The sequence below is a fragment of the Drosophila santomea genome, chromosome 3L, assembly GCF_016746245.2.
Source record: "Drosophila santomea strain STO CAGO 1482 chromosome 3L, Prin_Dsan_1.1, whole genome shotgun sequence".
In the NCBI taxonomy this organism is placed as follows: domain Eukaryota; kingdom Metazoa; phylum Arthropoda; class Insecta; order Diptera; family Drosophilidae; genus Drosophila; species Drosophila santomea.
Genome location: NC_053018.2, coordinates 13648029 through 13670547, shown reverse-complemented (window position 1 = coordinate 13670547; position 22519 = coordinate 13648029). Strand labels below are relative to the sequence as shown.

Below are 22519 nucleotides of genomic sequence, written 5' to 3'. Positions count from 1 at the left end.
GATAAAGAGAATAAAATACCTAACATATTGTATATTGACAAAATGCGTTGTAGTACTGCAATTAAAAGTGGGTTTTTAAAAGAGAGAAATTAATCATGTTTATTGTTTTCAGAATGAATTAATAAAGTTTTTCTAAACACAAATCACTTTTCTGATGGATTTATGGATTTAATGACGAGAAAATAAATTCTTAGTATAATTTGTTAGAACTAACGCTAACTAAAAATCTTTTAATCGCATAAGCTCGGCAATCGTAGATCAAAGTTGTTATGGCACTCTACACAACCATTCACCAAGCCAAATCGACCATTCATCATGGGGTTTCCATTCAGCCAATCCAACTTCCATCTAACGGTCCACACAGCCCACACAGCTCCGAAGTTGGCCAGAAGCAGAAACTCACCTCGCCACGAGCTGGCTCACACACACAAGGGCAAACCCGTTCCGTGTAGGTGTTACCCGCCCTCTCGGCGTTCCGTTGGCCAATCAGCGAGCGGCGGGTCGAGAGCCACGAGCCAAGTGCAAAGGCATTTCCGAGTTACCGAGTTTCTGAGTTTTTCGAGCGGCAGGAGCGGCAGAGTGTGGGATTTGCTCAAACGCAGGGTGTCGTAAATAAAATGTCGCCCGACATGAAAAACAGAGAATGGAAATTGTTTACGACTCTCGAACTTGTGATGCATTGCCTTGCACTAGGAAAAATATTAAAGAGTGTTCCAAAATTCATTCAAGAGTTTTGGTAACAGACGTGACACAAGAAAATATATATTTTTTGAAAATGTTATAATATTAAAACTATTCAAAAACGAACTTTCAATTTTGCAATATTACGTATACGTAAAAGTTGAGTTTTCCCCTCTGCTACTTCAATGTCATATACTAATGTCTTTGAATTTTTGAAATAGTAGATTTTTGCATTGCCTTTAGTTCACATTTAATGGTACTTAGAAAACGTAATACCATCAAATTATTTAATGTTGTAGTTACAATAATCCACTTTAAAAACTAAATACCTTCAAATTATTAAATGTTTTAGTTACAATTATCCACACATAGGTTTACAAAATGTAGGTTTCTCAATTAACTTCTCAGTTTATTCACACCTTTTCAATCCCTAGTTGCACTTAAAACGTAATGGATTCTTTTCAAAGGCATATTGTAATTTAAGAAAAATGTTTCTCTAAGTGTAGCGCATATCAAGCAATGATAGATGTGTGAGCGGCATACGGCGAATCCGTTACAAAGCGGCAGGGGATGAGCACGCGCCCTCAGTTCTCCAGATAAACAGAGTGCATGGAAACGCCGCCAAGCGCAACGATGCCACCAACTTGACTTGGCCAGGCCAGCCCTCATCGCGGTGGAAGTGGTAGAAGCGGTATGAGCCAGAGTTCCCCCATTTTGGCCCGCTTTGAGGCCGCGTGCCTCGTACCGCTTCGCTAGATCGGCGGCACCCGTGGCGGCCACGAGTGCGATGGAATTTCGGTGTCGCCTCAACTCTGCACATGTCCTGCCAAGGAGGAAATTGCGCCAAAAACTAGGGGACGGGCATTAAAATTGCTGACAAGGAAAAGGATCGTTGAATGTGGAAGTGCATGTGGAAGTGGAAGTGTAAGTGTGCGCCCGCCACTTCTTCTTGGCTCGTTTTCTAGGCAGGTGTGGCCCGCGCCAAGGATAGATAGATAAACTGGAATTGAGGCGGCCAAGACGGCCAAGACGAGGTGGCCAAGCGTGGCGAAGGACCAACTGAGGAGGAGGACCTCGAGCTCACATAAAGGATAAGCTCGGAAAAAGGTGCACCGAGCGGTAGAGGGAGAAAGTGGCAGGTGCTCACTCGTCCTATCTGAGTGGTTTAATAGCTGCGATCCAACGCCAAGATGGGGACTTTATTGCTTACAGTTTTGTAATGGTTCTGAATGGCGAAATAAACCATTGACTAAGAAAAGAATCCTGTGTTTTTAATTCATTTAAATACCATTCAAAAATATGACGAGCTTCAAAATTGAGAATGAGCACCACAACAAGAATGTTTTTGAAAATGGAAAGTAAATGTTCCATAACCAAAGCAAACTTGGTTTTAAAATTGTTTTTAAAAGGGAAATACTTATATTTTGATAGCCATTGAAAAAAAACCGTCATCACAAGATTTGTGTAAAAGGGTTCTAAATAACAATCTATAATATGTTATCATTTATTGTATTGTAAGGTTAACAACATCTTGAAATAATTGAAAAAAAATCCTAGAACATTTTAATTAAAGGCGATTCATTATTTTGCATTAGTTATGACGTACGATTATGTCAATCTTCTAAAAAGTTATGACTTTTTATGGATGCAATTTTCAGTTTAAAGATTAAATTTCAGATTGTGTCTTAAAATAGTTTACCTTATTGAAAAGTGCTCAAAAAATAAATAAATATAGTAGATATTAGTTTCTTAGTTACTTCACCCGAAACATCGTTTTAAAAATGAATACAAAAATTAATTTCCATCGCATTAAAAATTAGGAATCCATTTATAATCTTGGTCAAATCTAAAGGCAATCCAAACATTATCTACGAACATGCAGAGTGGCCACGACAGATGTTAGATCCTTGGATTCATCCACCTAAATATTTGTATGCTACCCCGCCCCATCCCGCCCTCGTCCTTTCCCCTTCCCCCTCCATCGATCGGTAGTGAAATCCTCTGCCGATTGTTGGCCCGCTCTTCCTCTCACTTCCCCCTCCCCGGGCCAAAGTACCGATCCCGATATTCCCAAGCCAAGAGCAACAACAGTTGGTGTGGCAGCAACAGAAAGAGCAAGAGCAATTGTAACAGTTACAGGGCAGCCGGAAAAGGATAACAAACGCCCGCCAAACTTTAACTGCATACCAATTAGTAGGGAAACGCGTGCTGCGTACTGCGAGCTGAGGAAAACCAGTAGTAGATGGGCTAAGAGGACACGATCGCAGGGGGTTGGGGTTGGGGTAACTCGGTATCCTAACTGTGCGTCTTGACCCTTACAACATGGAACGCTGCACTGGAGGACTGCAACTGCAACTGCCGCCAACTGCTGCCAAAGGTGAAAAACCAGAGTTGGCAACACGAACACGAACACGAGCAGCAACACCAATACCAATACAGTGGCAGGGCTCTCGAGAGCCACCACCAAAGAGTCAACACCAATACACCGAGGGCCCGTTTTGATTCGGCTTGCTGCCGCACTCACACAGTGCCACAGTGTTCCACAGTCGCAGAGTCCCACAGAAAAAAGAAAGAGAGCTCGATTTGTACCTTTTTTTTTCGGGCCAAGTCGCTTCACCGTTGGCTCAATTTAGAACTGAGCCATCGACCAAAGATTCAGTCAGGTGCGAAGCACCGAGCGATACGGACGTGTTCGTCTCCAGTGAGTTAAGAAACCCGCACTGAACTAAAACCAACCAACCAAGATCCGTTCGAATCCAAGATCAGTACGCCAAGAAAGTGAGATTTGTGCAGTGAACACAGCTGAGTTAAATCCCATCAAAAGACTGTAACATCCCATAGACAAATCAGCCCAGTGAGATTCCAAACAGTAAAGAACCAAAAATCAAAATGAATCACCTATCGCCGCCGCCATCGCCGCACTCCCAGCAGCCGAGTCCCGCGGGATTGGGCTGCCATGGAGCAGCTCTGGACAAGCAGTGGATGCAGCGGGCCTCCGCCTTCAACACGGTGATAGCCTCCGCAGCGGCACAGAAACTCAATGGAAGAGGTGAGTTTCCGATCGGGATGCGCAGGAAATCAGAAAAGGTTTAGCCTGTAGCAAGGACTTAAATTATTTAAATGATCAAAGGATCACGCGGATTAGATTCAGTTTCTTAAAATCCGAAAAAATTCTACTATTTCAGTTTGAGCTATCTAGTTATACTTAGTCAAAAGGAAAAGAACGTACCCTAATTTTTCTGAAGTTCTTAACAATAAGAGGATTTTGAGGATACTTTTGTCACCTCATCCCTGCCATCAAACTGATCCGTTCCATTTGCATTTCCCACCGTAGATCTGCCCTTTCTGTACAACCCGCTGCTCTACTCGAGTGCCCTGCTGTGGCCCCAATTCCTGTTGTCCTCGGCCACGGCTCTGGGTACTCCACTGACCCCCATGACACCCAAATCACCCGCCTCCGTGGTCCTGGGTCAGCGGGATCGTGACTTTGCCTTGACGCCCGAGAAGGAGCATGAGCTCCAGTTGAACAATAACAATGAGAACAGCAAGCAGGACTATCAGGAGCAGGATGAGGATATGCCACTGAATCTGAGCACCAAGGAACGCATCACATCGGATGATTGCAACCGGGAACAGTATCACAGCAGCAGCAACAACAGCAGCCGGAGCAGCTCCAGCAGCGAAGTGGAGCCACTGCATCCGATGACCTCCCTGAACGTGACCCCGCCTCCACTGAGGGCGGTGAATCTGAAGAGTTCCAGTACACCACAGCAACAGCGCCAGAGATCGCAGGGTAACATCATCTGGTCACCGGCTTCCATGTGCGAGAGATCGGCGAGGCGGGAGCAGTACGGCCTGAAGATGGAGGAGCAGGGCGATGATGAGGAGCACCAGGTGGACCCCATTGTGCGAAAGTTCAAGTATGAGCGCAGGACAGCTTCCATATCCTCGCTGCAATCACCGATCTCCTCGCTGTCCGCTCCCGCCTCGACTGCCGTCCAGGATCTCGAGTTCGAGGTGGCCCAGCAGCAGTTGTATGCCCATCGCAGCGCATTCATGGCCGGATTGACGGGCAACAACCTGGAGCTGCTCACCCAGCACTTGAAGCTGAAGAGCGATCAGCCGCAGCAGCATCAGCAGCAGAAGCAGCAGCAGCAGCATCGCATCAAGGACGAGCAGCAGCAGGATAACCGTTCGGCAGCGGCTTTAATGAATTTGGTGGCAGCCGCCGAGTTCGGCTACATGCGTAATCAACACCAACAGCCGCAGCAGCATCAGCAGCAACAACAGTTGCATCACCAGCAGCAGCAGCAGTCGCAGCAACATCAGCATCAGCATCAGCAGCAACATCCTGACTCGACGGCCACAGATGTTGCGCGTCGTTCGTCCTCCTCGTCCTCTTACCAAGGTGAAAACGAGGAGAAGCGCAGCGGCAGGAATTTCCAGGTAAGCAGTCTCAAACAGGATAAACGCCGTAGTCTGGGGGAAATATAGTATGAAGAGGAAATCGAGGGCAAATCGCTTGAAAATCTCTGAGCTTCGTCCCTCTTTAATGGGCTTATCACGTGTCCTGAAGGACCACGATCTATAACCCAAACCAAACACAAACTAAGTTCTAATAGTATCATTGCATAAGGTTGCGTGTCCTCGGCAATTCCCTTGTGTTAATTGTTTCATATTTTGTCCTCGAAGGTTTTAATTGTCACCGAGCCAAAATACCCCACCAATACCACTTTCAATTTGGAAAAGTGGCACAGCAAATACTGTCATAAAGTTGGTACTGCAAGCCAAGCCGATAGAGCTCCATGGAAATTCAATTAAGTCCCATCGAAATCACGCAATTAGTTAATCAAATAATTTTGATTAGCGCCAGTGCGTAGGGAGTATTTCGACCCCCCCGAAGATTTATGTACAAATTACAATCATAATTGTCATTTCGATATTGGATTGTTGGATTGTGCAGAGGCAAAAGGGGCACACGACCCTCAGGAATTTGAGACGACTTACCCTTGTGCCTTATGCCTACCCCGATGTCATATTGCGTTTATATCCATCAACACCCGCCGCGAGTCCTTATATTTTTTATTTTTTTCCATTTTTTTTCACACATTAAAGGGTCAGTGAAATGCGATAGGTTTTCGGGCTTCAGTACCGACATATTGGACATATGGTCAAAAAGCCGAGAAAGACAGTTGCCAGAGTCCTTCGCGCAGGCGCAGTCACTGTTTCTCAGCTGTTTGTGCTGTTTATGCTGTTTTATAAAGTCGCATTTTTTCTGTAATTCGTGCTTTACATCTGTTCTCCACTGGAGGCCCACCCGGCTGACTCAGACTTTGGGGTTTCTCCTTAGCTCATTTTATGTTCCCCTGCGCTTTTTTTTTCCATTTTTTTGCCTTTTGAGCTTTGCCAACTTCCGTTTCGTTGTCGGAGCTAAGCAAATTGACATTGTGGCTCAGACACGGGAGCGCAGCTTAACAATAGAGCAACTAATTGGGTCTGAGTCTAGGCAATGAGTGTAGTGGATATGGTCCACTCGAATGCAATGCGCAAATAGAAAATCCCAAAAACAAGGCTCAACAAAAATATGAAAACATTAAAATCAATAAGAAAGAAATGTTCGAAAAACAGACACTTGTGTCAATTTACAATTACGCGTCGAGACCAAAAAAAAAAAAAAAAAAAAATTGTCTCACATCAGCATTTCACCCATTTCTGTTTTACTTTTCGTTTTTTCCATGTTTTCATGTTTTCGTGTTTAATAAATGTCGCCCACGTAGGCCGACGATTTGAGTTGTGTTATGTCAATGTTTGGTTACTTGCAACGTTGCTGCAACTGGCAAACTGTTCAAACATTTAATCTGACAACCGAAGATGTTACAGCCACTGGAACTGGGAACTGGGATCTGGATTCGTCCAATCCGCGATCGATCCACCATGGATACCAGCTGTGTTTGGCCCACAAATATACAATGCGATATATACAACAATGTATAGCTAAAGCTAAAGCTCCCTGGAAAGTGTTTCACTTGAGATTTAGCATTGGGCCGAGATAGACAGCCCCCTAAACAATATTTGCCTAGCTGTTTCAGCCACTGAGAAATGCCAGAGTTCTAGATTATACATACATATATATATTCCCTGGATGTGGGCTAACCAAGTTTGGCTTCGGGTTTTCCCTTGTCGTCATCCGTCAACCCGTCTAACAAATATTTGAGCACAAATCTAGTTTAATTCATGTGGCCACTGCGAATTTGGCTCAGACACACAAAAGCGGCGAATTTATATATAAATTCTTTTCTGATTTTTTGACTATTTGGCTGCTTTCGGCGTTTGGCCCAAGCTGTACAAACATGGGGTATTCTGGGTTCCCATAATCGTGACTCTTGTTAAATGTGGTATTAATAATGTTTTTTTCCATTGTCCGTGTGTGTTTCTTTCAGTGCAAACAGTGTGGCAAGAGCTTCAAGCGTTCGTCCACCCTGTCCACACATCTGCTCATCCACAGCGATACGCGGCCATATCCCTGCCAATATTGTGGCAAGCGGTTCCACCAGAAGTCGGACATGAAGAAGCACACCTACATACACACCGGTAAGTTGAAATCAGAGCTAGTCCTTTGGGGATAGTAAAAGCTGCTCCTGGACAAATGTGCCAGAAGGCAGTGCAAACAGAGCACCCACCCTTGAGCACACAGATCGCTATCGCCTTTCAATTTGTCTAATTGCTGTAAAGCTGCCGTCGCCGTCGCTTGCGGCCACAATTAATAAACTTTGAAGCGGCATTTAACTAATTGTGTTTATCGATTTCCCTGCGATTCCAGGCGAGAAGCCCCACAAGTGCACCGTCTGCCTGAAGGCCTTCAGCCAGAGCTCCAACCTGATCACGCACATGCGAAAGCACACGGGCTACAAACCCTTTGGCTGCCACCTCTGCGATCAGTCCTTCCAGCGGAAGGTGGATCTGCGCCGGCATCGGGAGAGTCGCCACGAGGAGGCACCTCCGGTGGAGGAGCTCAAGCCCCTGAAGATGGAGGTGAGCAGCAGCAGCTGCTGACCGAGGCTAGGCAATCTCTGAGCCGGGAGATCCCAGTATTAAGTAGCTAAGCAGGACGAGAGACACACACTCAAAACCAGATGATGATGATGATGATGATGGTGATGATGATGATGGAGGAGGAGGAGCAGATCACAGTTGGCCCTAAGTCTAAGTCGTTGCTATGAAGCCAAAGTTTGTTTTGTTTAGGCCTTCGCAAAGATTTACCTAATCGTAAGGACTATTGTTAAAACCCCTTAGCTAAGATACTGCCCTAAGTGTGTACATAGTTATTCCAAACAAGACTTTTCTTATAGCCGTTAAACCGTAGCTTAATGACTAATCTAATTTATTGCATTAACCCTTATTGATTTGGTTTGAACTTAACCCAAAATTGGCAGCTAAACGTACCAAAGAACAACCTCAAACAAATGAACTACCACTTGGCGACCACTTGTCTAAATTTAGTTTCCTAATTTATTTAAGTTTATTTTGCTGTTTGCATCACCCACTTTTATTTATACGATCTATGCGAATTTTTTAGTTTACTCTTATTTTGTAATATACCCAATGAATTATTGTAATTATATTTATTAGCAACGTATATGATTTTTGGAAAATAAAGTTGAAAGCTAAAAGAGAACAAACGAAATACATGTTTCTTTTGAAGGGATTCTTTTATGAAGGAGAAATCATGGCGGATGAAACATCTTGGATATCTTGATGATAATGCATACGCAGGGATAAGAAGTGAAGACTTTATACCATATTCTCAAGCAAATATATAATATATTATAATACGTAGACATTTGTTGTAGATTAAATTAATTAAGAAAAGTTTCTACAATGGGTGGGTTAAATATCTCATTATTGCGATCAACCCCTTGAACAGCTGAGAAATTCCATGGTATCAAGGACACAGCCTCCTCCTTTGAAGCACCACATTTTGATACAAATTGTCCAAAGCGCTCCAAATATTTTTTCGGGGGCTTGTTGGCAAACCTGATTTTATAGATGAATTCTTGCACGTACTCAATTGATGGGGAATAAGTTGCTCCTGTTTCGGGTGACGCGGTGATCTTTGATCTGTGCCCAAAGTGGCATTTGGGGAATGCCCTTTGTAAGTCGCCGCGTTACAGCAGGTACATCCCCCTCAACATCCCGCCCCACTTGCATGCCCGATCCTTGGGGAAAACGCCAATAAGTGTTCGAAGTTCGAACTAATTGCTGACGAAATAAAGTGAGAAATGGGGCTGTGCGGGGATCGAGGATCGAGGGCATGGAGCAATGGAGCAATGGAGCAATGGTCATTGAGGACTGCTGATCGCAATTTTCGGTAATCGAAATGTCCGAATGCATTTTGCGGCACTTTAAAACGCCCGAAATGAAGTTTGGCAGTTTACAAATCACCGACTTCCCTCATTATCGCCATTCATCGGCAGTTGGCAATCAGAAATCGACGAAATCAGCGAGCCGCATCCGCAGGATTTCATTTGGGGCCACTTTCTGCAGCAAAACTCGATCGCCGCTTCTGGTTCTTGGGCTTCTTTGACTTTGGCACGCCACAAATTGATCGAAATTGACAAAATATTGAACGAAAAAAAAAACGATAAGAAAAGAAAACCTGGCAGGGGAGAGAGAAATATGCAGTTCAATTGTTGCCGCGGAAAAATGCAGTTCAAGGACTTTACGCCAAGTGCCGACAAAGTGGCGATCAAAAGTCAAAGAATGTAGATGCAACTGGAGCTGATCATCATACTACTGAATTGGCATTTGGCCAGGTGGATTAATGAGCTCAAGGTCGGATGTTTTACCGAATTAGTTTTGCAATATTGGCTTCATTGAAGTATGGTAATTGAAGATACTCAGCTCAATTTAAGAAACAGTAATGGTAAATCCCTAGTACCAAAATGATTGTACTGGCTTTATTTGAGGGTATATTCCTTTTGCATAATGTCTTGTATATATTTAATCAAATATTTTGAAGCATAAGAAACTGTTCCAAAAAGCATACCCACAGTATTAGTTTGCACTTCAAAATGCACACTCGATAAGATACATTCACAGATACAGATACAGATAGGTCGCAGCCATATGCTGGAGTTTCTCCGCAGCGCTGACTCTCGGTTTATTAACCCCTTTTCCGCATAACACCTGAGCCCACATAATTTGTCATGCCGTTTGGAATTTATTCAACAGTCGGGCAAGCCCCCATGGAAACAAAGGAGAGAGCTATGGAAAAAGTGTGGCTATCAAAAGACTGAAAAGCTGCAACCCCAAAACCAACGCAGACAATGCAGAATGGAAAACCCGCTATCGCGTCGAGTGAGGGGGAAAAATTGTGAAGAGGAAATTGATCTTAGAAGTGGTCGGAATGGTCTAAAGAAGTTGTAGGACCCGCAACTAATTCGTGTCCTTTCCTTTCCTGTCCCCTTCCCACCGCGCATCATCATCTCAAGCGGTTCCGTTTTCCGGCTACCCCTAGTTCTTTAGGCCTCTTTTGGTGCCGGGCAGGTGACTTTTGACTTTGGCTATTAATAAAAATAATAGTTGCAGCTAAAAAAAAAAGGGAAGAATGAGAAAAAAGGTGAAGAGCCCGGCCAAGAGCAAGGGCAAAAAAGATGTCTTAGGTCAGTTGTGTGTTGCAGGTGAAGTCGAGAGCCGGGCTCACAATTAAAATTCGGAGGGGATGCGATCGAAAAGGCACCTGTAATACACAGATAGAGGGAGACGGAAGGAGTCGAAAAAGGAGCAGCAGGAGGAGGATCATGAGGAGGAACAGGGGCAGCAGGAGCAGCAGGGGCAGCAGCATCGGCTCAACATTACATCGGCTCATTTATGTTTATGTCCTTTCGTTGTAAGCAGCCTGGCGCTGATTCCCGATTCCCTCCAGCGGCATTGAGCACCTGCTGCCGCTCCTGCTCATTCTGCTCCTCCTGCTGCTCATTCTGCTCCTGCTGGCGGAATCCTGGAACCTGTCGCATAATTATTGAGCCAGGCCCAGACGAGACGCGTGCTCAAAGCCGGTTTGCGGCAAAAAGCCATATGCCAGGAGGCAAATTACAACGGCGACCTGCAACCAGTTGACATGGGCCACACGACACCAGCAAAATCGGCAGCACTCAGAAAAAAATCTCAGATAGAACATCAGTTCCACTAAAATTGGTAAATGCTGAAAGAAATACCAAGAAGTGATATATCTTTAACATTTAGTTAAATATATTAATGATATCAGTTTAAATCAAAGCCGGAATATTTTATTCAGAAAGTAGATTTATATGTTTTGGAGTTAAATCTAATTATGTTTTCAGTGCAGAAACATATCAGCAGAAGCCAAAAGATGCAACAGTCGTAAAAATCTCTCCCCCAGACGGACAGACCGCAAAAACATCGGAGATGGGCGACTGAGAGATCTGCATCTAATCTTGGCCCTCAGGGGAGTCGCTGCCGATTGCCTTTTTGTGCCACAAGCTGTCGCTTAAAATCCACAAGCGAAGGTGCAACAACAGTCGTAAGTGCGCCGCTGCACCTGTCACGCTCGATCGATATTACAACGATCGAATTGTCGGCTTCTTGGCTCGTTGGCTTGTTCGCTTGTTGGCCAGGCCAAAAGTGACCCAATTTCAACAGGCCGCCGGCTCGCTCTTCGTCTTCGTTTCGTCTGCGACTTTGTCCCCTCCACGATTTTCCCTTTGAAACTGATAAGTTATGATTGCTTCACTTTTGTTTGATTGAGCATTGTCACCTGGCTGAGTGTGCTGCTTCAAATTGATTGTTAGACGAATCAAATCCTGTTGGGAAATGGGTTTATTCGTTTTTAATGGACTCTCAAGGACAGGTGACTGCTGCACATGCTGTCGTAAGAGTATTAAAAATCCATTGGGTCTTTAAGTCCTTTTAATGTCATTACACTAGTCATATTTCGATTAGTTCTAGTTGGAGAAGGGGCAGGATGTGTTCATCTAGTAGACTGTCTATCACGAAGAAAAGGAAAATTCCATTTTTACTTCCAAACACTTAAAGCTGCTCGGGATCCTACAAAAACTTATTAATACACTTGGCTAAAATAAATCAGATAAATAATATTAACTCCTAATTAGGCAAGCAAGAAATTTAGCACAAACATACTCGTAAGTGAGGTTAACACCATTCAAGATGCATTGTGATACGAAAAGGACATTACTAATCCTTAAAACCCATAGAACTCGACATGGCTCATTTCCCTTTCCCAGGTAGAGATTTCATTGACCAGTGCCTAATCAGACGTGGCCAAGAGAACGCATACTGCTGCAGCCTGGCCAAGTTCGCTGGCCAAATCGGAAGCCAACAGAGTGCCGTGTCAGCGACTAAAGTCTGCAGGTGGAAGATTAGTCGGCAACCTACCGACAATTCCCCGGGAAAATCTTAAGCTGTTTCGATTTGAGTGCAGAGGACAAATCCAAGTCAAATATGCAAATCAACCCCTGGCTGACAAGGCGAATTGTGAAATCTATTCGCAGAGCTTAATTGGCAAGAAGGCGGTGGCAAGACAATGACCAATCCGCTGGGCTAAGCAAAGGGTTGCGAAGACGAGGGCCACAACAAAAATGGTTAATTCAATACACAAACAAAGGGTAAAGCCCCAGCAATTAAAACGACAAAATCTAAACACCAAATTGGGTACGGATTTCGAGTGTAAAGGTGCAAAGTCAAAGGGACAGAGGGGCGGGAGACATCGCATCGATCTCAAGGTGTTTTTTCGACTCTGAAGAAGACCCGAAGAAGACACAGATTATAGACAGATTTTGAGGCAGACGCCGATGGCGGCGGCAGACAAACAATGGCCAACAAATTGCGGCCAAAGATGCAACATTCAGGGATGAGGAGGAGCCAGAGATCTGAGGTTGTGAGGATCACAGGATCAGCAGGTTGAAAACGCGAGCAAGCCGAGTCATTATAAGAATTTAAGCGCACCTTTCGTTTTGTTCTCCAGATCACCGGGATTCGAATTCGAGTCTGTGTTTGCGTTCTTGTTTTGGGCTTGAGTTCATACTCGGATTCAGGGCGACAGGTGCTCGGCAGATAAGAGCAGAGCAAAACAGAGCACTGCGCATAGCGGTAGATGATTCGAATCGGCGAGGATCGTTATCCTGCTGCCGCTTTGGTCCTTCTGCTGCTGCTGCTGCTGCTGCTGCGACTGCTGCTGTGCCAGATTCTGGCGGCCAGGACAGCAGGGGCTGGCCAAATTAATTCCTTGCCATATTTTATAATTCAACAGATGACACGAGCCAAAGCGAGGGCTTCGAGAAGCCCTGGCACGAGGGTCCGCTGCTTGATTGGTGCCTCTGGGGTCTGGCTGCTTTCCAAGTACCGATTCCCATTCCCGATCCCGATCCCGATCCCGATTCGGATCCCGGTTCTTAGGCACAGTTCGATCCTGCGGCTCGTTTGTGGCACAAGCCACATGCCACGCATCCAGGACTTTTGCTGAGCGGCTTTTATTATTACTCTGCCAAAGGGTTACATGTGTTATTTGGCAAAGTTAGTTTTTTTATTAAGTGCAAAATTACTAACTAGTTTAGTAAAAAATGTGAATTGGTTGAGATGATATGCAGGTTACATGTAAATTATTTGTTTATATAGAAGGCTAACAAATATTTAAAGTTTATAATAATAAGAACGGATTTATAATGTATTGATAGCTGAAACTGCAATATGCATATTGATGATTGAAGAGCATATATTTAGCTCTTAAAGGTAAGTTAAATACTTCACATGTAAAATGATGATTTTTTAACCAATAAAAATAAGCCAATATAAATATCTTGAGAAGAGCATTTGGCACTCGAGTGTCTCAAGAAATCGGCACCTTCTTCATTATTGGGCCGAGGATTTTGGCTCGACTTGAGGTTCTGGCGACTTTTCCCCCCTGGCACATTAGCTTAGTTTATTTGAAAGTGCAACAGTTTGTTGATAAAAAGCAGTTTGTTGAACCCTCGCCAGAGTTCGATTGGAGTGGAGTGGAGTGAATTGGAGTGGCTCCCCTCAGGGAAGGGACAAAAGACAACGACCTTTTGTCTATGCGATCTGCGGGAATAAAAACATGGCCAGGGGTTGCAATATGGGTATGGGTATGGGTATGGGTATCGGTCCTAACTGCATTTTGGCAAAGAACAGTTACGAGTTACGAGTAGCATGCTACAGGTGGAAATCGTGTGCTTGTCACACTAATTTCTCAAAGTTCGAGCGCAGTTAGCAGTTTGCAGTTCTCGATTGGGTCGGTGGTTTCGTTTGTAGTCCGCTCCTTTGGCCGTTGCACTTTCACAGTTGCACAGTTGCACAGTGGCTGTCACATTTCGTTGTTTAATTTGATGTCAGTTTTTAGACCTTCACCGGGGTCCATTGCCCGCTCGACATGCTGGCCAACGCATAATTAGGCGATAGAGATAGCAGCAGCAACAGCAGCAAGAGCAGCAAAGGAGCCATTGAACTTGGCCAAAATGCAGCGGAGGATCATTAGAGAAGTTTGCTGAACGGCAGCAGGTTGAAGTTGAATGAACTAGCCCAGAGTTCGACGCTCACCAGAAAGGATAATGACAGCACAGGTAGGGACAGCACCACTCCGGGTCTAATACATCTGCTGCTCCTCACGGGTGACATGTGTTCGAGGATCACCTAGAAGTGACGAGATCCCATCAGCAACCTGTTGCGGAAATCACTGTTCTAAAAGGTCCTTGGCAACTTACACATAAACATGATTTTTGATTTGTTTACATAATAGTAGACAAACCTGGTATGTAAGAAAATCAAATCGTAAATTACAAATCGATACTAATAAGGATTATCTATTTTATTTTTGTATCATCAGAAGTTTTGTTAGTATAAAAACAAGATTAGTAAAAAAATCTGGCATGTAAGAAAATCAAATCATAAATTACAAATCGATACTAATAAGGATTTTCTATTTTATTTTAGTATCATCCGATGTTTTGTTAGTATAAAAACAAGAATAGATTCTCGTTTAAAAGTGTTTAAACTTATTAACTTATTATTTTATTAAAATGTATGAAATAGCTCAAGCCAGATAAATTAATCTAGAAACACTTTCAGAAATTGTAATATTTCAAAACGCAGTATTCTTTAAAATTTTTTTTTTAATGGTGTAAATGCATTTGAAAAGTTGGTGTAATAAAATGTAAATTTACTGTAAACTTACGTTGTAACGCAGTATACATTCATCAATAATAGATGGCGCTTTTGAAGCTGTCATTCAGTATATTTGTCGAGCTATTCGGTATATCACTGTAATCGAAATACAGTCACACTGGGCCAACGCGATTTAAAAACCGATAACCGATACTTTCAAATAACGCATCCAAACATCGACGACGCAATTTTCTCATTTTAAACTCAAGCGGCAAAGCAACCCAGTTTTTGTTGAAAATTCATATCACAAATCGTGAGAAAAGAAATAGTAATTAAAAACGAGATGCAGGGACTGTTCAGCGATCCGGCGCTGGAGCGCCACTTCACAGGCCACTCGGGCGGCATCACGCAGCTGCGTTTTGGTCCGGATGGCAACCAGATCGCCACCTCGTCCACGGACTCAACGGTGATCCTGTGGAACCTGAGCCAGGCGGCCCGCTGCATTCGCTTTGCCTCCCACTCGGCGGCGGTGAACGGAGTGGCCTGGTCGCCAAAGGGCAACCTGGTGGCCTCCGCCGGACACGACCGCACCGTGAAGATCTGGGAGCCCAAGTTACGCGGCGTTTCCGGGGAGTTTGTGGCCCACAGCAAGGCGGTGCGCAGCGTGGACTTCGACTCCACCGGTCACTTAATGCTCACTGCCTCCGATGACAAGTCGGCGAAGATATGGCGCGTTGCCAGGAGGCAGTTTGTATCCTCGTTTGCGCAGCAAAACAACTGGGTTCGCAGCGCCAAGTTCAGTCCCAATGGCAAACTGGTGGCCACCGCCAGCGATGACAAGTCGGTGAGGATCTACGATGTGGACAGTGGTGAGTGCGTGCGCACCTTCACCGAGGAACGAGCCGCTCCACGCCAACTGGCCTGGCATCCTTGGGGCAACATGTTGGCCGTCGCCCTCGGCTGCAACCGCATCAAGATCTTCGACGTAGCCGGCAGCCAGCTGTTGCAGCTGTATGTGGTGCACTCGGCGCCGGTCAACGACGTGGCCTTCCATCCCAGCGGACACTTCCTGCTCTCCGGCAGCGACGACCGCACCATCCGCATCCTGGACCTGCTGGAGGGCAGGCCCATCTACACTTTAACGGGCCACACTGATGCGGTCAATGCGGTGGCATTCAGTCGCGATGGCGACAAGTTTGCCACCGGTGGCAGTGATCGTCAGGTGAGTTTCTGTTTCGTGATTGTTGTTGGTCTTACTCCTTGATTTCGGTTTCACTTGCAGCTCTTGGTCTGGCAGTCGAATCTACACACCTACGATGCTTCACAGTTTGAGGCCAAGTCTGCCTTGGCTTCCTCCGGTTGCGAAACCAGTGGCGTCTCCTCGAAACAGAGCGTAGGCAGTGCGACCTCCAAGTCCAATGATCTCAGCATCCGCATTGATCCGCGCCAATCGCTGGCCTATCAGCTCTCGGAGGAGAACTTTCAGGTGCTCGATAGTAAACACTCGACTCAGCCGGAGAAGGTGCTCAGTCACGGCATGGACTTCAAGCCGCATACCCCAAGCCCTCGCTTCTTTTAACCAACACGTTCAGTAGCGAACATAACCAGCCGAACCTTCCGCAGGTACTGGACGTGTCCATCGAGTCTGGGTCGGATTTGTGCTCCTGTTCCGCGCGGCTGGACGAGATCACCAAACTGTTGGCCCTGATCGATGAGCGTGTGCGGCGATTGGAGGGCATATACACATTATAGCCTTCTTAGCTCCCTAAGATACCAATAAACGTAGTATAATTCATATTCGGATCATAATTGATAGCGATTCTTGATCGCAATTCTGTTAAGTTATTTCATGTCCGCTATGCAGTACGGCGTATTTTACAAAAAGCTATTAAACAATTGTGAATATATCACTGCATTTTATTTTTTGTAATTTAAAAAATTTTTTGGGGAATTATCTATTTATTAATAAGTTTATTTTAAATTATATTCCATTAACTTTATTTGCATTTTTGGAATTCATTAAATTATCTAAAGAATATTTCAAATACTGAGAATTTATAAAATAAATATGAATAAAAGTAATAAACAACTTAAAATACAGAAACACAATTTCTCAGTAATTATATTTTAAATTTAACGTCAATAAAAAAGTGATGGTTTGAGTCTTTGGTGAACCAATAGCCAGGTTTCCGGCACCTGTGACACACATTTGGCATTTTCAAACACTTGTCCAACGGCCCCACTGCCCCAATAAAATAAACAAAATCCGCCGGAGAAAGTGGCGATAAACAGCGCCCAGGAAAGTCGTATACTGGAGCCGTCGAGATGCGTGACTGGATGCCGGTGCTCTTCTGCGGACTCTCCGTGCCGCTCTCGCTGTTCATGTGGCTGGGCAATGTGGCGCTGTCGAAGTTCTGGACCAGTGACTTTGAGGGTGAGCGATACGGATCTCCATGCGAACGTTACCTGGGGTCAACTAATGCCGAAAGGTTATCCAACAGAGTCCCGGGTGATTCCGCCAGTGCGCTGGCTCTTCTCCACCATGGCGCCCTTGGCCCTGATGACGGTGGCTCTGCGCCGGAGGAGCGTCAACCGATCTGGAGCTGCGCTGGGCATTCTGGTGGCCTTCATCCTCTCCATCGCCAGCCATCCGTTCTTCGCCAGCCTGGTGGTGTTCTTTTTCAGCTCCTCGCGGGCCACCAAGTTCCGGTCGCACATGAAACGCCGCTTTGAGAGCGATTTTCGCGACGGCGAGGGCCAACGCAACTGGATACAGGTGCTCTGCAACGGAGGCATGGCCGCACAGCTGGCGCTGCTCTATCTGCTGGACTGCGGCAGTGGAGAGCGGGCGGTGGACTTCGCCCGGGAATACCGATCCAGCTGGCTGGGTGTGGCCGTGATGAGTGCGTTTGCCTGCTGCAACGGCGACACCTGGTCCAGTGAACTGGGTTCTGTGCTATCGCAACGTGATCCGGTGTCTATCATCACTTGGCGGCGGGTGCCGCGCGGTACCAATGGTGGGGTTTCGCTGCCCGGCGTCGTGGTGAGTTTGCTGGGCGGTCTGCTCGTCGGCTTTTGCTACTTTGTCACCGTACGCTACACTGTGGAGGCCAAAATGCTGCTGGTTAGCCCACCACAGTGGCCCATCATCGCCTTTGGTGGCATCGCTGGACTTTTCGGTTCCCTCTTGGACTCTGTGCTGGGTGGTGTGCTGCAGTTCTCCGGCATCAATGAGGAAGGCAAGATTGTGGATACACCTGGCAAGGGAGTGCGCCACGTGAGCGGACTGCGCATTCTGGACAACCATAGTGTCAACCTGATTTCCAGCATCGTCACCGGCGTCACCATTCCCCTGCTGGCCCAGAGATTCTGGCCCGTGCGCTGATTGCGCATTCAGCATTTCAAAGGCGGCCTCAGAAGATCAAAAGCCATGTTTAGCATCAATCCATGTTCATAGGGCCCAGTAGGCAGGTGTAAACCATTGTTAGGCATTTATCATTTCATAACGCCAGTGAATACCCTCCATATATATTTTTGTGAAGCTTACATATCGCCAAGCGAACTAACCGACATTAGAGTCTCGATAAGAGCAACGATTGGCCAGCGAATAGCCAAGGCAGATAGATTATATTTACACTAAGATAGCTAGCCATGTTCCTCTACGGATTATGAATTTTTTGTTACCGCGACTGTTCACTTCCATTGTGTGTATAAATTTTATTAAACACGGACCATGCATGTGGAGATCCACATTGTCATTGTCTCAAAATTCTCGTACGTGACGGACAAAATTTTCTGATTTGGTTATGTATTTTCTTATGGCGTCATCGCAAGTTGCTTTCAACAATTTGGTGATCAATGATTGCTTCTCGCTGGAATAATTTTAGCAGACCTCGCTCCATATCGATTATGCAAATGTTTTGCTCATGGCACAAACAATTGAAATATCTATTGAAATTTGTAAATATGCCTGCGAAATAGCAATACTATTTATAATACTATTCAAAATATTTGAACTTTACTAAAATTGGAAAACTAAGTGCTCTTAAAATATACTTCGTACGAAATCTAGCTACTACTGGTCTCAATCTTCAAATGAATTCTTGTTAGTAAACTCAAAAGTGAATAGAATTGGAATGACAGTACTTTTTACATAATGTATCTTTAATATTTTTGAACTTTGTTCGCTCTTCTTAGTTTCTGAAGTTCAAAGTTTCGAATCAAGTTTTGGGAGAGAGCACGTAAAGCCTCGCTGGAGGAACTTGGTGGGCTCGTAGTGCTGGTGGCGCCACCCGGAGTGATAGGCTTGGCGAATCCGATGGAGAACTTGATCATAAGGTCTCCGATGGGCGAGTTGACGAACTGGGAGCCCGTTGAGATGGTCTTGAAGATGATGCGACGCTTGTGCTGGTAAACCTGCGGGTCACTAGGCGTGCTGTTGCCCGGTTGAGGAGTTGTCTTGGAATGGGTGCCGGAACTAATCTTGGGCCGAGGAGTGGTGGTGGTCACAGTTGATGATTGCTCCGTGGTGCCGGTTTGGTTCAGTGGTCTTGCTGTGGTTCTGGGCTGTGCAGAGGTTCTGGTCCTGGTGGTTCGTGGCTGAAATGTGGTTGTGCTGCGTCGCCTGTACGGCTTGCGAGTGGTGCTGCTTGGAAAGCTCAATGAAGGTGCCTGGTAGCCTGGGTCCTCGTCATCGGGGGCACCTGAGACGGCGTCCGGTTTCTCGGGGTCCGCCGGATAGCCCTGATCCGTCTGATCCTCCTCGTCCTCGTAGTCGTCCTGTAGTTCACCATCTCGATCCCCGCCGGAGAAGTACGGTGGCTGGTGTGGTGGCTTCTGGTCGCGGCGATCCTGCTTCTCGCGGTGCTGCTCGTAGACAGGGTCATTGGGAGCCGACGAGGCCAGCACTTGCTCCATCTGCTTCTGAAGGATCTCGTAGAGCGGCGTATTCTGCTCATCCTCCAGGACTTCCGCCGGTTCGCTGGGCACAAACTGATTGTTGATATAGGCATTACGTCCGTCCAGGTCTTCTTCCAAGTCCAGGTCCTCGTCCTTACGGGATCGAGACTCCGTTTGCAACTGCGCAGGTGGTGGATGGGTCACTCCTTCGGTTACCTCGGCAGGAGCAGCTTGAATGGCGAGCAGAACTAGGAAAGGAAAACATATTATCACGTGCCAAATCTTTGAGAATATGCTCACCTCCACTCAGCAGGATCAGTAGCTGAATCTTCCAGACTAGAACTCCGACACTTGTGGCTCCCATTGCAGTTGCTCAACTTCTGTGGTAAGTGACACAAATCCCGCTGCTTTTATAGGCAGCCCAACAGCAACCTGTTGCATTGTCCATCCCACGCCCAATTAGTTTTTAGGTTTAGTGCCTGGCAATGGGTGGATGGCCCTTTCAAGCTTCTGATATCAATCAGTTTATAGAACTTGTTTTGGGGGTCAATGCACTTGATTCAATGCAACTGCATCACCTCAGAACTCTTCTCAATTTAATTACGAAAAGGTGATTTTGTCTCTAAGAAAGTTTGATACATTATCTGATTAAAAGAGATATAAAGTTGGAGTTGCTATACCCGTTACTATTGAAGATCTTAAAGAATTGTCTAGAATAAGTTTCCCCTCGATTGTTAGATACAACTTTTATTCGTTCCCCTTTTTTAAATGTGTAAAACCTTTTGTTTTGCTTCTAAAATTACTCTGATTTATAATTGAGTGCTACAGGAATCTATACAATAGATATAGCTATGAAAGTACAACTGAACACTGCACATATTTTAGTAATTAAATGCTCAAAGGATCAAAAATTTATGTAACTTCGCAAGTTGGAAACTATTTAAGTCTAACATGAATACACATAATTAAGTTTAACGACCTCGTTAGTCCTAGCAACTAAAAAGACAAACTTTGGTAATGATACACCAATGTTACCGACTTTGTGAAAAATTAAGGTGCGTTTCGATCCCATATAGAATATCTAAAAGTGCTAATCAGATGTTTTATGAGGCCTTTTATGGTAATATAGAAAGCCAATCCGCAGCCCAAAAAGAACTTGACGGGCTGCCATTAAACGAGGCCATCAAAAACGGTAGTTCAAGACACGTTTTAGCTACAAAACATATTGACCCTAATTAAATGAACCCATTTTGTGTTTCGAACAGAAAAGTTTAGAATTATTTTGAATTTTATTGGTTGTAATAAATAAAATAAATACTATAATTAGGTGAGATTTGTATCGCCAATTCTATCTAAGCTACTTGGTACTTCAGCCTATCATTGTCCTTGGCCTTGGGTTGAGTCTGCTGGTGAAGGGGCGCGATCTCCAGAGGTTTGGGCGTGGGAGTGTCCTTCAGTGGCATAGGGGGCAGAGCGATGTCCTCGGTCGTCTTGGCAGGCTCCAAAGCGGAAACTGGTTTTGGGATGGCCACTTGAACCGGAACTGGCACTGGCTTCTGGGGAGATTCCACTGGTTTCTGTGAAAGCAGGGAAAGAGGATCCTTCGGCTTGTTCTCCTTTTGGTCATCCTTCTCTTCGCTGCTTTCACTGCTGTCCTTCTCGTTCTTCTTCTTCTCAGACTTCTCCTTCTTTTTCTGCTCCTTCTCCATTTTGTGTTGTTCCTTCTCCAGTTTGTGTTGCTCCTCCTCCTGCTTACGCTTCTCCTCCTCTAGCTTCAATTGCTCCACGATGGCCGCGTCCCGGAAATAAGGTGATGCCCGGAACTTCTTGTCGGCATAGGAAGTTTCCTGCGGATACTTCTCTTGGCACTCGGAGTAGGCAAAGTCCGTCCAAAGTCCGTGGGATCGGCACTTGGCCACACCCAGCTTGCACTTGTTGTAGAAGACAGCGACCTCTGAGGAGGTCCTGCCGCAGATGGGCTCATAGAGGTCGTGGCAATCATCGTCGCACAGATAGCCCTCGCTCAAGGACTGGGCGGCACTGTTGATAGCCGCGGAATTGGAGGTCTGGCAGTTCTTCTGGCCCGACTCACAGCTGAACCAGGCGATGGGAATGGCCAAATAGGGCGGACTTAGACGCTTCTGTGCGGCGTCAATCTCACCGGGCGCGGCATAGGTGCGCTTCACATAGTAGCCGTGCTCTTCGGTGGATACTTGGGTGCTTCCGGCCAGATCCGTGGAGCTGGACCACTTGGTCTTCGTCTTGGTCTTATGGGGATCGGACTTTTCATAGTGGTGATCGGAACCCTTGTGCTTGCGCCGCCTCGCATCCGCGGGAGTCGCCTCCAAAAGCAGCAGAGCTGCCACAGCTAAGAGGAAAATGGGTTGGGATGGATACCAGTTAATTATGGTACATAGTTCCAGAACTGGTCAGCTTCGATATGGGTACGATGACTTACCTACGATGCAAACTACTTGGTATGGCCTCATGTTGATCTGGTCAGCTGCTCAACTCCACAACAACTGATCGCATCTTCTGGCGAGCGGTGCTTAAGTACCAGTCTTAGCCACTCGGCGGGGAATTCTTTAGGGGCTTACCGGTTTTCTACCCATTGCAGCTCTGAAAAAGAGCTCGGGATTTGTTTACACTTCGCGATATCTCGATGTCCGAGCGAAACGAACGAAAGTACGCCAACTTATTTGGTGTATATTGTATTTGGTGAAATTTTATGCAAACTCATGTGGTTGTGGTCGTACCCTTTCCAGCGATAGCCATCTAGAAT

At 45.6% G+C, this 22519-nt stretch overlaps 5 protein-coding genes across 6 annotated transcripts; 3 read left to right on the top strand and 2 right to left on the bottom strand.

Annotated features, from left to right (window-relative positions):
* Nucleotides 1-3363: 3363 nt before the first annotated feature.
* LOC120448443 (zinc finger protein sens) lies at nucleotides 3364-8267 on the top strand. The gene is made up of 4 exons (XM_039630457.1): nucleotides 3364-3730; nucleotides 4016-5127; nucleotides 7122-7272; nucleotides 7502-8267. Exons 1-4 carry the CDS (start codon nucleotides 3571-3573, stop codon nucleotides 7732-7734), a joined length of 1656 nt encoding a protein of 551 aa, XP_039486391.1. The 5' UTR covers nucleotides 3364-3570; the 3' UTR covers nucleotides 7735-8267.
* Nucleotides 8268-15020: 6753 nt separating this feature from the next.
* LOC120449669 (POC1 centriolar protein homolog) lies at nucleotides 15021-16753 on the top strand. 2 transcript variants are annotated; one of them, XM_039632269.2, is made up of 3 exons: nucleotides 15021-16060; nucleotides 16121-16324; nucleotides 16462-16753. In XM_039632269.2, the coding sequence occupies exons 1-3, from the start codon at nucleotides 15182-15184 to the stop codon at nucleotides 16588-16590; spliced, it is 1212 nt and encodes a 403-aa protein (XP_039488203.1). In that variant the 5' UTR covers nucleotides 15021-15181; the 3' UTR covers nucleotides 16591-16753. The 2 variants fall into 2 exon arrangements, with proteins under 2 accessions (XP_039488203.1, XP_039488202.1); XM_039632268.2 differs by having other exon boundaries at nucleotides 15028-16060; nucleotides 16121-16753.
* A 290-nt stretch (nucleotides 16754-17043) lies between these two features.
* LOC120449454 (transmembrane protein 19) lies at nucleotides 17044-18615 on the top strand. Its single transcript, XM_039631926.2, has 2 exons — nucleotides 17044-17272; nucleotides 17340-18615. Exons 1-2 carry the CDS (start codon nucleotides 17164-17166, stop codon nucleotides 18221-18223), a joined length of 993 nt encoding a protein of 330 aa, XP_039487860.1. The 5' UTR covers nucleotides 17044-17163; the 3' UTR covers nucleotides 18224-18615.
* Nucleotides 18616-18954: 339 nt separating this feature from the next.
* On the bottom strand, nucleotides 18955-20101 carry LOC120449453. Its single transcript, XM_039631925.2, has 2 exons — nucleotides 20038-20101; nucleotides 18955-19985 (listed from the first exon to the last, which is right to left on the bottom strand). The coding sequence occupies exons 1-2, from the start codon at nucleotides 20099-20101 to the stop codon at nucleotides 19003-19005; spliced, it is 1047 nt and encodes a 348-aa protein (XP_039487859.1). The 3' UTR covers nucleotides 18955-19002.
* A 936-nt stretch (nucleotides 20102-21037) lies between these two features.
* LOC120448698 lies at nucleotides 21038-22245 on the bottom strand. Its single transcript, XM_039630853.1, has 2 exons — nucleotides 22196-22245; nucleotides 21038-22105 (listed from the first exon to the last, which is right to left on the bottom strand). Exons 1-2 carry the CDS (start codon nucleotides 22224-22226, stop codon nucleotides 21090-21092), a joined length of 1047 nt encoding a protein of 348 aa, XP_039486787.1. The 5' UTR covers nucleotides 22227-22245; the 3' UTR covers nucleotides 21038-21089.
* Nucleotides 22246-22519: the final 274 nt, after the last annotated feature.

Coding starts and splice junctions, on each gene's coding strand:
- LOC120448698 (XM_039630853.1), bottom strand. CDS start 22,226: ATGAGGCCATACCAAGTAGTTTGCATCGTAG. Junction 22,106..22,195: donor CCAAGTAGTTTGCATCGTAG/GTAAGTCATCGT, acceptor TTTTCCTCTTAG/CTGTGGCAGCTCTGCTGCTT.
- LOC120449669 (XM_039632269.2), top strand. CDS start 15,182: ATGCAGGGACTGTTCAGCGATCCGGCGCTGGAGCGCCACTTCACAGGC. Junction 16,061..16,120: donor CCGGTGGCAGTGATCGTCAG/GTGAGTTTCTGT, acceptor TTTCACTTGCAG/CTCTTGGTCTGGCAGTCGAA. Junction 16,325..16,461: donor TCTCGGAGGAGAACTTTCAG/GTGCTCGATAGT, acceptor AACCTTCCGCAG/GTACTGGACGTGTCCATCGA.
- LOC120448443 (XM_039630457.1), top strand. CDS start 3,571: ATGAATCACCTATCGCCGCCGCCATCGCCGCACTCCCAGCAGCCGAGT. Junction 5,128..7,121: donor GCAGCGGCAGGAATTTCCAG/GTAAGCAGTCTC, acceptor TGTTTCTTTCAG/TGCAAACAGTGTGGCAAGAG. Junction 7,273..7,501: donor GCACACCTACATACACACCG/GTAAGTTGAAAT, acceptor CTGCGATTCCAG/GCGAGAAGCCCCACAAGTGC.
- LOC120449454 (XM_039631926.2), top strand. CDS start 17,164: ATGCGTGACTGGATGCCGGTGCTCTTCTGCGGACTCTCCGTGCCGCTC. Junction 17,273..17,339: donor CTGGACCAGTGACTTTGAGG/GTGAGCGATACG, acceptor GTTATCCAACAG/AGTCCCGGGTGATTCCGCCA.
- LOC120449453 (XM_039631925.2), bottom strand. CDS start 20,101: ATGGGAGCCACAAGTGTCGGAGTTCTAGTCTGGAAGATTCAGCTACTG. Junction 19,986..20,037: donor ACTGATCCTGCTGAGTGGAG/GTGAGCATATTC, acceptor TTCCTTTCCTAG/TTCTGCTCGCCATTCAAGCT.